This window comes from Myxine glutinosa (genome assembly GCF_964187855.1).
Source record: "Myxine glutinosa chromosome 12 unlocalized genomic scaffold, kmMyxGlut1.1 SUPER_12_unloc_1, whole genome shotgun sequence".
Classification (NCBI taxonomy): Eukaryota; Metazoa; Chordata; class Myxini; order Myxiniformes; family Myxinidae; genus Myxine; species Myxine glutinosa.
Window position 1 is genome coordinate 1107908 of NW_027616355.1, and position 12931 is coordinate 1120838.

General features: G+C 43.7%; 1 protein-coding gene across 1 annotated transcript in view; it reads right to left on the minus strand.

The window, feature by feature from the left end:
* The window catches only part of UBE2H (ubiquitin conjugating enzyme E2 H), an 81252-nt gene that overhangs the window by 60097 nt on the left and 8224 nt on the right, over nucleotides 1–12931 (minus strand). The window contains exon 2 of the mRNA XM_068132456.2: nucleotides 624–700. Within this exon, the coding sequence (XP_067988557.1) occupies nucleotides 624–700 (77 nt within the window). The remainder of the gene's footprint in view (nucleotides 1–623; nucleotides 701–12931) is intronic.

Consider the following 12931-nt stretch of genomic DNA (forward strand, 5'->3'; position numbering starts at 1 on the left):
CCGACCATGCCACAGTCGGTTGCATCAGATGTGCCCATAAATGGGATCACAGGTAGTGTTGGCAAGATAGCTCAGGAGTAGTGCACTCACCTTTGTGCTGTCTACTCCGAGTTCAATTCCCAGCTGGACTATGTACTGTCGCGTTGGTGTTATGCAGGCAGGGAATTAATTGATCAAAGTGTTCCATCTATTAGAAGGGACGTTGCGCCAGGGACTCGTCTGCCAGCATTTGCTACTGGTGGACGTTAAAGATCCGAAGATGTCTTTCAGTGACATATGCAAATTATTGCTAGCGCCCTGTACAAATTTCAAATTCCTGCCCAAAACCACGGGGGAGGAGGTAGGGGTGAGCAGGATGCAAACAGCAGCCACAAGCTGTACACAAATGAATGAATTAATGAACAAATCACAGGTGGCAAAAAATGGGCAGATTTCAATGGAACCTATAGGAAACCAATGAATAATGTTTCCCTGAAACAAAAGTTTATCAGTTCATTAATTTACATAAAACAATCCTTTAGAAAACCAGGGATTCTGTTATAAAGAGAAGTAAGTTTGTGCAGGCAACATTTAAGAGAAAAATCTAAGGAATGAGAATGCCAAACAAAGCCACAGGAACTTACTGCCAGAAGGACCGTAAAACTTAACGACGAACTCATTCAGGCCACCGAGAATGGTCACTTCGTGCTTGCTTTCGATACTGTTGTGTTGACGTTAACGTGGAAAACCATGGAGCAGCAAGACACATTTGCAAAACATTTCAACGTACAATCAAAAGATACACAACATACATTTGAGGAGGAAGCTACAAAATGAATGCCACAGATGAGCAGCTTTTAATTATTAAAGTACCATGTATTTTGATGGATTCAAAAAGATTCCTGGCCCCTTCGTTGACGTTATAGAATAAAACCCGATCGCAGATCGAAGGTGTTTATACCAGGTATACCTCGCTTAACGCTGCCCTGTAGAACACCGATTCGTTATAATATTGTTTGTCCTGGAGAAAAAAATTACGAAAAGAAAAATTACGAAAATCCAAGTGTTATGGCTGGAAAAAAGTGTCAAGGAAAGGCATCACTTTGGATGTGAAAATGCAAGTACTCATGAGGGTCGAGGTGGGTGAGCGACAGGTGGAGTGAAGAACTATAAACTAGAATGGCCCTCGGTAGAGTGCATATCTCCGCCAGGCTGAACAGTTTACGTTTTGTATCCCACCGATAAGCCAGATCTGCATTCGGACCTGAACCAAAATCTAATCAGCTTGGTCTCGTCACCGAACCAACTCATCCACCTAGTTTTGTCATATCCTGTCCAGAACGGTTTGAAATATCATGCTATGTATTGTTTTTGGCTATATATATATATATATATATATATATATATATATATATATATATATATATCACTTTGTTTTGTCTCATGGTGAAGAATCACAAAGAATTATAGTATCTGGATCCAAAACTGGATCCTCACCAAAATCATACCATTAATTAGCAATAATTGGACACTTGCTTCGACACCAATACGATTTTTTATTACTGACCCTTGCCACCAAAAAGCAACATACATATATCGAACAGTTTCAAATGGAACACTTCGCCACCATTAGAGCATTTAAATGGCATCAGATGTGGCAATAAAAGTGAATTTTAGCTCTTACACGACGTAGAAAAATTAACACAAAATAAAAATAAAAATAGTTGCTCCCAGCTTGCTGGCTCGATGACAGATAGATGCCATTTATATTATCACTGCCTCCATCCGTACTCCGTGCGGGGATGGGCAACTTGCAAGTATAATCAAATAATCATCGTCACATACCCAACCTGTCCACTAAATTTCATCCGAATCCATCCATAACGTCGAGATATCCTTCTATATGTCGTTTTAAGCCCTATGTTTCAATTGAGAGAATCACTGATAGGATTATAGTCTCCAGATCCAGTTTCACCAAAATCTAACCCATTCGTCCTTGTCACACACCCAACCACATCCAGGTCGACACCAGTGTTTTGACCAGATAGTCGCCATTCCAATGCTGTAATTATCAGAATTTCGCCGTTCCAGCATCCAAGCCAAGGAGGATTAAAAGAGGCGCTGCCTGAAAAGTCCCCTACTCCCCCGACACTCCGTTTACCAATCCCAGCCGCTGGATCACAGCTTGCTCACCTACGAGGAAGGGTCGCCAACATGCCCCTGCTTCCTATTTATTTCTGCCCCCTTTTCTGTGTAATTTCCCTGGATGAATGTGGTGCCTGTCTGTATTTAATTTAAGGCCAGTTGTATTCGGGGTTCTTTTGAGTGCTATGGGTAAGACTGATTCTTTTGTGACACTGCAATCACTTATAAATACATGCCTTTTATTAAAATCAATAAAAGATTTGTTGTTACCAAACCTGCTCGATTGTCTCTTTCCTTCAAATGGTTAGACATAGCATGTAATAAATAGACGGGAAGTTCGACCGTAGTAATTCTCAACCTCCTTTCACTCGATAGCCGACCTCCGTCCTACAGTTTCGCTCAGCTGTACATTATAAATAGACAGGGTGGGAAGTGGGAGTGCAGTTCACCATTTTTATTTTTTTTAATACTTAGGCTAAGGCTCATAATAGAACACAGACACAGACACAGACACAGACACAGACATACATGAGAATCACCTCCTTTCAGGATGTAAAAAAAAAAAAACTCATGTCAGAACAGTTGTACATAGAAAGACATGACACTGCAGAGTAATCCACTAGCACATCTGTAAACATTTCAACATTCCGGTCCCAGAACAATCATGGAAACACAAACCAAACTCGATCCTTGAAAATGAACACATAGCGCTCACACATGACAGACAACATGATCCCATGAAGTGTAAACATTGCAAACAAAGCATTGTGCCCGGTCATAGTGCTCAAACACAAAAAGGAAAAGACGGCACTGTTGAATGAGGTTTCGGTTCCCAATGACTTTGGACTAAATGCTCCAGAAACCAAGAAAATGATCAAATACCAGGATCTGAAAAATGAGATCACGAGGTCTTGGAAATTGAAGAAAGCTGAAATTGTACCAGTGATAGTCAGAACAACAAGGATGTTCAAGAACACCCTTATTGAGTACTTAAAAAACATTCCGGGGAATATCACGACAAGCGAGCTACAAGTGGAGGCTCAGTGAAGATTCTAAAATGAGCTCTTGGAACAAAGATATGAGAATGAAGCTTCACAATCTGGTTCATGAATAATGATACTTTATGAAAAATGGAGGTAGAGATTTTGTGTTCTGGGAGGAACATCCTCCCACCTACTAAAACCTGCATATGGAGATAAGAACCAATGAGACACACACTTAACACAACCACTGAGCTAGGGGTAAGTACCATCACTATCGTCACTTCCCAGGATACTCTGGGTACCAGTGACGTCATAACAATGGCGCCGCTTTTCTCACAATACTCAGCGAGGCATTTCCTCAAGAGGAATTTCCTCCACCCCCATGGATGCCAACCAATGGGGATCGTCCGTGCTCTGTTCTTTTCAAGCAAGGAAGCAGCACGTACCATTTTTAAAGTCTTTGGTATGACTTGAACCAGTCCAAACTGGATGGGTGTTTTTTTTTAGGAAACACCATCTCCTTAATGGATGGCTGTTGGCTCCCTACGGGAACTCATCCGCACTTTGCTAGGTGTTGTTTTTTTGCCAACTTTGTCAGTTGGGACCACCAAAGGACCAGTGAGGCAACACAATAACTGCCCATGAGGACCCTGCTAGATTTAGTTGCCTCAACCGGTATCCGTGATTGCTGAGCAACCCATCGGGCTGCGAAGTTATCCTGACCTGCTATTCATATCAGTGGAACTACCACGTCTGTCATCTCATATTTTCTACCGGTTCTAAATACTACAGCCAATCGCCGCATCATGTTCTCCTCTACCTCTCTTCCTGCCCATCACTCCCATTTTCATATTGCAATGTGTCAGAGTTGTCCACCTGTTCCCCTCTGTTAGTCTGGTAACCTTCCACATTTATAGTTTAGCTCTTTCACGAGCCTCGACATCTGTACGGGGAAAGAGGAGAAAGTGCAAAAAGCAAATATTGCATTGGCATAAATGAATAGGATTTTACCAATTTCAAAAGTTTACCAAAAGCTTTACCAAAACAATCTTACTTCCATTTTTATCACTTCACCACCACTTTCCACCTCTTCTGAAAGTGCAAATTTTACCATACCGATTCACAATTGTATTTTTTTTTTTTTTTTTTTTTTTGTATACATAATCGAGGGTCGTGAAAGAGCTAACATTTATCACACAAACAAATCAAACAGACAAAGAACCAAAGTATATAAAATGGGGAGCGGTAAACAAGATGGGGAGAGAAGGGGAAGTACATCAACACAACATTTGTGAGGGACATCGGGAATGTGTGTGAGGGAGAGGGCTTGGGGGGAGGCGGCGTGGGAAGGGGGATGGGGGGGGGGGGTGGGAGAAGTATAAACACAAGGACACCAAGGACTTCCAGGAAATAAGTTGGTATTTCAAAAAAGAGGATTTGGGGTGAAATTAGCAGGGGTAGAAAAGATCAAGGTTTTGGATGGGGGAAGATAAGAGATGGTGGTGAACAGCTGTTTTAAAGACCTGGAGGGAGGCGTGGGATTGAAGGGAGTGGGGGAGTTTGTTCCAGAGGCGGGAGAAAAGAGGAATGAAAGAGTGAAGGTGAGCAGAGAGTCTTGATTTTGGCAGTTTAACCATAAGAGGGTTGCAGGCAGATCTTGTGCGACCTTTAGGAATATTTGGGGGACAGAGCCCAGAGAGCTGGAGGAGCAAGGCCGGAGAGGAGTCGGTAGAAGACAGAAAAGACCACCAACCTGCCTGCGGTGAGTAAGTGAAAGGCCCTCGGAGGTAGCTTCATTACGGGAGATTCCAATGATTCTGAACGCTTTGGTTTCAACAGCATGAAGACGAGCTAGGTGTGAGGCAGGAGCACCAGCCCAGAGGGGAGAGCAGTATTCCATTGAGCTGCGGATGAAAGCCTTGTATGTGGTGAGGAGCTCGGGTGTGCCAAGGAAGGACTTCGCACGACGGAGAATGCCCAGTCGGCGACTGGCTTTGGAGGCCAGATTTGAAATGTGGTTTTCCCAGGAAAGATCATGGCAGATAGTGAGACCCAAAAGCTTGAGTGACAGAACTTCTTCGAGAGGTTTATTCAGAAAGTGGATGGGAGGGTTGTCCAGTCGGTCTTTTCGGAGAGACATCGTGTGAGATTTGTCAGGATTGAAAGACATGTTCCACTTGTTTGCCCAGTCAGTGATTTTGTCCAGGTCTGCAGAGAGTGAGGAGGCTGCAGACTGTCGATCTGAGGGATGAGGAATGGAGCGGCAGAGAGTGGAGTCATCAGCAAAGAGATAGAGAGCGGATTTTCAAGAGCGTCGAAGAGATCATTGATGAAGACCAGAAAAAGCACAGGGCCCAGAACACTGCCTTGGGGAACTCCAGCCTGAACAGGAAGAGGAGATGAGAGAAACCCATTCAGGGCCACACGTTGACCTCGACTAGAGAGGAAGTGCGCCAGCCATGCGTGGAGATTTCCATGGATACCAAAGGAGGAGGGTTTGGTGAGCAGAGAGGGGTGCCAGACCGTATCGAAGACACGTGATATGTCGAGGGAGACAGCTCTAATTTCCTGTTTGGCATTGAGGACCTCCATCCATTGTTGAGACAGCAGAAGCAGCATGTCCAGAGTACAGTGACCGGGTCTGAAACCAAATTGATGATCAGAGATCAAGCCATTGGAGAAGAGGAAAAATTTCATATCCGAAGCAATGATGGATTCCATGACTTTGCTGATAATTGGGAGAAGGCTGATTGGTCTGTAGATGCTAGGATCTGTTTTTGCACCTTTTTTGTGTAAAGCGGTGATGATGGCTGATTTCCAAGCAGATGGCAGTTGACCTTGAGCAAAAGAGAGAGTGAAGAGAACAGAGAGAGGGAGTGAAAGAGCGGAAGAACAGGATTTTAGGACCCGTGGGCTGATGCCGTCAGGTCCAGTTGTAGAATCAGAGTCGAGGGTTAACAGAAACTTTTCCACCTTGTCAGGAGGAAAGGACACAGAGTCCAGGAGCAGCTGGGTACGACTGGGTATGGTGGGTACAGAGAGGGATGGGTTTGGGACACAAGATTTAGAGGCAAACACAGAGTTGAGGCATTCAGCTTTTTCACGTGCGGAGTCAGCTGTGTAGCCGTTTGAGGTAAGGGAGGGGCTGGAGGGGGAACAAACACCAGAAACAGATTTGACCAGACGCCACCAGGATTTGGAAGAGGGAGACAGATAAGAGAGTTCGGTCTTGAGAACGGAGAGATATTGTTTCCTGGCTCTCCTGAGGGTGGACACACACTTGTTTCGGGCTTTGTGAAAGGAAATGAGATTTCCTTCCGTTGGATTTGCTTTCCAGGAGACGAAGGCAAGTTGTTTCTGGGCAACAGCCTCACCACAAGATTCCGTGTACCATGGACGGGAGGAAGGGTATGACAACTGAAGACGAGATGGGATAAATCTGTGCATGAGAGAGAGCAATTTACTTTGGAAGAATTCCCAGGATGAGTCGATGTCAGAGGTGGTAGAGATGGGAGACCAGTCCAGATGATTGATGGCTGCTTGAAGACCGTGCCAGTTGGCCTAAGTGAAATGCCAGATTCGGGGACGCTGAGGAGGCTCCCTGAGAATGGTCAGAGAGATGTCCACTTTAACAAGCACATGATCAGATGAGCCGATTGGAGCAGAAGAAGAGCAGCAGACATTTTCAGGGAAGTTATTCATAACAAAGTCCAGAAGAGAAGATGCTCCGTTGAGTGAGATCCGGGTCGGGAAATTGACAGATTGTGTCAGTCCCAGTGAGTCGCAGAAGTCCTTTGCTGAGGAGCCATGGCTGGTGAGAGAGGTACCCACACCCAGCCAACTGGCATGGTGACAATTGAAATCACCACATATGATGAAGAGAGAGTTGGGATGAGTAGATAGAAGTTGGTCCATATTATCAGACAGCGAGATGTAGATGGAGTCATCATTGTTTGGTGGACGGTACAACACATATATGAACAAGAGGTGGGAGCGAAGGGGAAGCCGTAGCCAGAGGTATTCCTGGGGGTGAGGTGGAGAGAGGGCAGTGCAGGTCGAGTGAGAAAGAGAGTTTTTGATAAAGATAGCAAACCCACCTCCAGGAAAAGGCTCAGGTCTATCATACCGGAGGAGGGAGTAACCCGGGAGAGATACTAAGGAATCAGAGACATCATGAAGGAGGAATGTTTCTGTTAAGCAGATCACGTCTGGTTTGTCAGAAGCAACCTGTATGGAGAGATCAGTTAAGTTTGAACGAAGGCCCCGGATGTTTGAGGTCCATACCATTAATGAAGAGGAAGGGGGAGCATCGGATACAGAACAGGGGGGAGGAGGGGTAGGGTAAGATGTGGAAGAGGAGGAAGAGGCAGGGAGAGCTGTTGAAGGTGTGTCAGAGATTTCAGAATAGCTCGGAGAAAGGGAAGGTTGGGGCGGACAAAAGGCTTGATGGTGATTGGGTGAGGGTGAGGCACAATGAGGTGTTATTTGAGGAGGGGGAAGAGCGAAGCAAGAGGTTGGGGGAGATGGAGGTGAGAGATGGAAGGGGGAAGAAGCGGGGAGGACGCTTTGAGGAGGAGGGGCGAGAGGGGGGAAATGGAGAAGAAATGAGGGTGGGGAGATTTGAAGGGGAGGGGTGAGGGGGAGTTTATGAGGGGAGGGGTTAGGGGGGATGTTTAGGAGGGAAGGGACAAGGGGAGGGATTTGAAATGGATGGGAGATGGGGGAGAGTTGGAGGGGAGGGGTGAGGGGGGAGTCTCGTGAGGGGAGGGGCGAGGGGGAGTCTTGGAGGGGAGGGGTGTGGGGGGAGTTTAGGAGGGAAGGGGCAAGGTGGGAGATTTGAAAGGGATGGGTGATGGGGAGGATTTGGAGGGGTGGGGCAAGGGGGAAGATTTGAAAGGGATGGGTGATGGGGAAGATTTGGAGGGGAGGGGTGATGGGGAAGTTTTGGAGGGGAGGGGTGATGGGGAAGTTTTGGAGGGGAGGGGTGATGGGGAAGTTTTGGAGGGGAGGGGTGAGATTGGATTTTGGAAAGTGTACGATTAATGGGAAACGAACAATTATTGCAAAACGAGTTTCTTGTGACCTTCCAGTTAAAAATGCGTTTAAGGACGCTGGATGGAGGATGGAGTGCAGGAGAGTTTAGGGAATGTAGAAAAGAGGCACTATAAGAGATGGAATTTTTTTTGGGGATGAATAGATTTGGTGAGCAAGTCGAAAGCATCCTTTTAAAGAAGAAGAAGAAAAAGGTGTTATAATATACGACAGAATACAGTACTTCAAGGGAAAGTTTAAACATTTTTAAATTGAGCAGTGAAAACTATCTGGTAAAATGGGGGAGAAACACGTGGTCGAAGAACGAACGAACGAATAAGAACAACGAATGAACGAATAAGAACAACGAATAAGAACAGAGAAGGAAATGTTTTTTTGGGGGTTTTTTTTTTTTTTTAGTTCAGATTTTAAACACGGAAGTATGCTATGGGGTGAAAAGACTGGGAAAAACAGAGAACGAAAGTTATTGGAGCACAAAAGCCGGACCGATGAGAGAAAAACAAAGCCTCAAGGTCGGACACGGTAGCCTACAAGGCAGGCCTCAAAAGACACGACACTAATTAACACGATTTTCTATACAGGTAAGAAAGATTTACACCGAGAATCTTCCTAGGGACACTATAGGTACAAACACCATAAAATAAATACAGTTTTAATGAAAATACAAATGGGAACAATTACTTAACTTCGATTTCGATGGAGAGCGTGGACAGCTGCGAATAAAAGAAACCTCGCCGGCCATTTGACTACCGAAAGTGTTTTTTGAAGTCGAAATGATCTCACATAGCTGAACACACTTCACTTGCATAAATAAATGGTTAGTCATTAACCTCCAGCAAGCCAGAGTTCTTGCTTTGCGGCCAAATAGTTTCAACAAGCAGACATGTTTAAACACACAAAAGTTAAGTGCGTTACAAATTTTGACCTTTTTTCTAAGCAATTGTCAGAGATTAGGCTTTTGAGGTTTTACCTGCTCATTACATTTCAGCGCTCAGATTGGGCCTATGTTCATGCTGGATATCAGTTTAGGTGAGACAGCATTCATGTTTGTAACTGTTTTCAATTTTCCATTTTCAGATGTGTTTTCTTGTGTACAAACATTCAGTTTTAGTGGGTTAAACTGGTTTTGAGAACGACAGCAAAAATAAACTAGGGTTCATAGAGCACCTTACCCCATGCAGTCTTGAGAAAGAAGAACATGGGCGGGGTCTGCGAGCGGAAGATTTGATTGGTCGTGATGACATAAAATGCCGTAAGATTTTGTCCAAGTACTGATAAACAGAAGGGTTTTGAAAGTGCCAAAAAGGCGATTTATGTCCTTCAGTGTTCAAGTATATAAAACAATTTACAAGAAATAAAAATAACAAAATAAATAAAATTCGGAAGTTTACCACCGTTGAGTCACCCATCTTTACACCACCTTATTTAAGATGCTACATTACTTATTTGTGCCTGTTGTTTGTGTCCTTCATGACGTCACCAAAAAAACGAAGTTTCCTGTTTGGAATAATTTTAATTTTATTTGATGCCAGACAGGCAGACAGAGTAAAATAATTATCTCACTCCTCTCTGCGCATGCATGATCTGGCCAAATTTAGAGCCAACGTACTCCTAAGCTACAGATTAGTTTTTCGATTTGTGTTCCGATTCGTGTTCAAAATACAACATTCAATTAAATTAAGTTGTTCATCAATCATAAACTGACATTTGTAGACAGAAGGACAGGCAGACACCCCACTTTTTTTTTCGTGTGCTTGTGTTAAAAATAATAAATTAAAACTTTTGAATCATTTGCTGAAGCAGACATACTTTACAGTCGAAGAATCCCTCTCATTTGTACGTGAATTTAAAGTTGCTGTTGTCGTGTACGTATTGTGTCATGTCTTGTGTCATCTGAACTTTTGGCCCAACATCCCTCCAGCACCACCAGGCTCTGCATTTGTTCACCCAGTAACACGCTCCATGTCAATGTCCCCAAATCCAAGTTCTCCGCTGAACCTTGCTCTTTCACTCCCAAGGCATACCCCTCCTTTCTGCACACATCCAACTTGTACTTTTCTCAAGCCGAAGCATCACCTCATTTTGTTTGTGTGCTGCTCCCTCTTTATCACTCGTTGAGGTGGTTGTTTAAAGATATCTCATGTTGTTCCCTATATGTACCTGTCATCTTGGCTGCATGCATCTACCTTCACTAAAAGCCCAAGATTAGTAGAGGAGGCAAATGACCGTCGTTGTCCAGTAATGAGGACACCGAGACTGGCATCCCCAAGACTGTGGGTTAAAATCCAATTCAAAGCAGAAATGCTAAAAATTTGGATTTTAAGCTTCTAGAAAGCAGATTGTACACTGAAGAATTACCATGCCATTAATTGGATGGTCAGCAAAAAACTTAGCTCGCTCATTAATGACTTACAAGGACGGAGCAACTGGGCCGCCCCCATCTTGGCCTACATTTCGCGCTAGTCTACACTGTGCTGGACTGTTTAAATTTTAAAATATTCTTTACAGCCAACTTGGAATGAGTCACCCAATTCCTTCCAATGAAGAAGTATGCAACTTAGAAACAAGACCGGAAGTCTAACAGCGGCATAGCTGGGCTTGTAAAATATTATAAACCACAAACACGTATGATTAGCTTTTTAAACAGTCGCTAATGCTGTTCATAACATTGAACAAAGAAATTTGGAGGAATCCCGACATCCCTGAGGTAAGCTTTACTTAAAGAACTGAGCGAAGATCTACTGTAATCTATATGCCCCACATGGGTTGGGTAAATAACATGACCCTTCCTGCCGCAAAAGTGGCGTGCCAAGACAGCCGTTCCTTAACGGTTTTGAATGGAGCGTTTGCTCGAATGCTTCAACCAAATAGCGATCTCGCCACAAGAAACTTGGTAAATGAACACACACCCAATGCTCTTGAGACGCGACCATAGATCGACTGTAATCTATATACCCCAAAGATGAATGACCCTTTTTGCCGCTCCCGTATTGAGCGGGTATACTAGTAAATGAAAATGTCGGTTGGTGAAGTCAGCCGTCGTAATGACATCATAGATGTAATAACGTGGCGTGACGGCTGGACACAAAACTGCCGCTACTTTAAGATATTGAAGATGACTTTGCTTTCGATATTTGATGATCATTTTAACAGTTTGTTTGTGTTTCACACTGAATGAAAAACATAAAGGTAGAGCATGGCGATTGTGATATATGACAGGTTCGACGATATGTTCGGCCTGAACGACATTGGAATCAAAATGATGGAGTGTGGAGTCAGCCATTGTATGCCGTAATGACATCAGAGGTAATCACATCACCCTGTCATGTGACCAGATCCTCAGCTCTGATTGGTATACGTTTGAGGGGACATACATACATACATACATACATACATACATACGGGCAAACACAGTTCTAGACTGCTTTGCCCTATGGGCTACGCCGTAGAAACACTCCCAACCATGAAAACAAATAAACTCTAACAGCACTCATACCTCCGCCAGGCTGAACAGTTTACGTTGATCAGCCAGATATGGATCCAGACCGGAACCAAAATCTAAGTAGCTTGTTCTTGTCAACTAACCAACTCATCCACCAAGTTTTTGTCACAAGTCGTCCACAACATTTTGAGATATCATGCTATATATCGGTTTTGTCCCTGTCTCTCAAGGGTGAAGAATCACTTAAAAACAAATTTTTTTTAATCATATCCAAATCTTCACAAAAATCAAATAGATTTGTCCTTGTTACACACCCAGCCTGTCCATCAAGTTTTGTCCAAATCCATTTCATAACTTTTTGAGATATCCTGCTCACAAACAGACAGACAAACAAACACAGGGGTGAAAACATAACCCCCATCTACATTCGGAGGTGGAGGTAATAAAGCTCGTCTGGAATTGGCCAACTACTTCCAGTGCAAATCTCCATTTTACCACAGTAATTCCATCTCCGAACCTCTGCATCTCAAAACCACTTGTTCATAATCAAGGCGCTGGGAATGTGGTGCTTATGTTCTCAACGCTATAAAAGTACATGCTGTGCTGTCATTTTACTACATTTATTTTACATTCCAACAATCATCTGCCCCATTAACATAGAGTACACTGCTTGCAGCGCACGCGTCCTAAATACAAGGTTACAGCTTTCAATCTACTTGCTGCCAATGGCCTACTTTTCTCGGGGAAACAAGGCTTACCAGTGACAGCTGTTGAACTTACTCTTGTGATTAAACCAGCAGCCCCAGGGCGGGCTCCTACTGTAGTCAACGTAAACATTATACCCTTGCTGAAGCAGTGGGCAGAGGGAGCTAAAAATAACGAAAAGTCATCCCATCGGGAACAAATACAAAGTATAAGGCAAAATAAACATCAACCAATGTTCTACTAAACAAGACCCAAAGTTACAAGTCCAATTGGTGTCCAAACTTAGTAAGCTGCAACAACAGGAATCTAGTCTGTTTGTCATCCCCACCCTACTCTCTTCCTGTTCTTCCTTCTCAAACTCAACCACTTCCCTCCTTCATTCTGATCTCCAACATTAGGCACAATATCAGCTTTCTCTCACAAATTGCTTTGCAGCACCAGGAAACGGACATGCTGCAAGCATGCCTTTACATTTCAATGATATTAATTGAACAGCAACCATTTTTTTGGAAAAAATCACCAATGCAAATTCAAGAAATGGAAACTCAAAACACAAACTGTCCTTTGACAAAGCGAGTAATTGACAAATTGACATAACACGACCAAATATTTTGCAAAGCCAGGA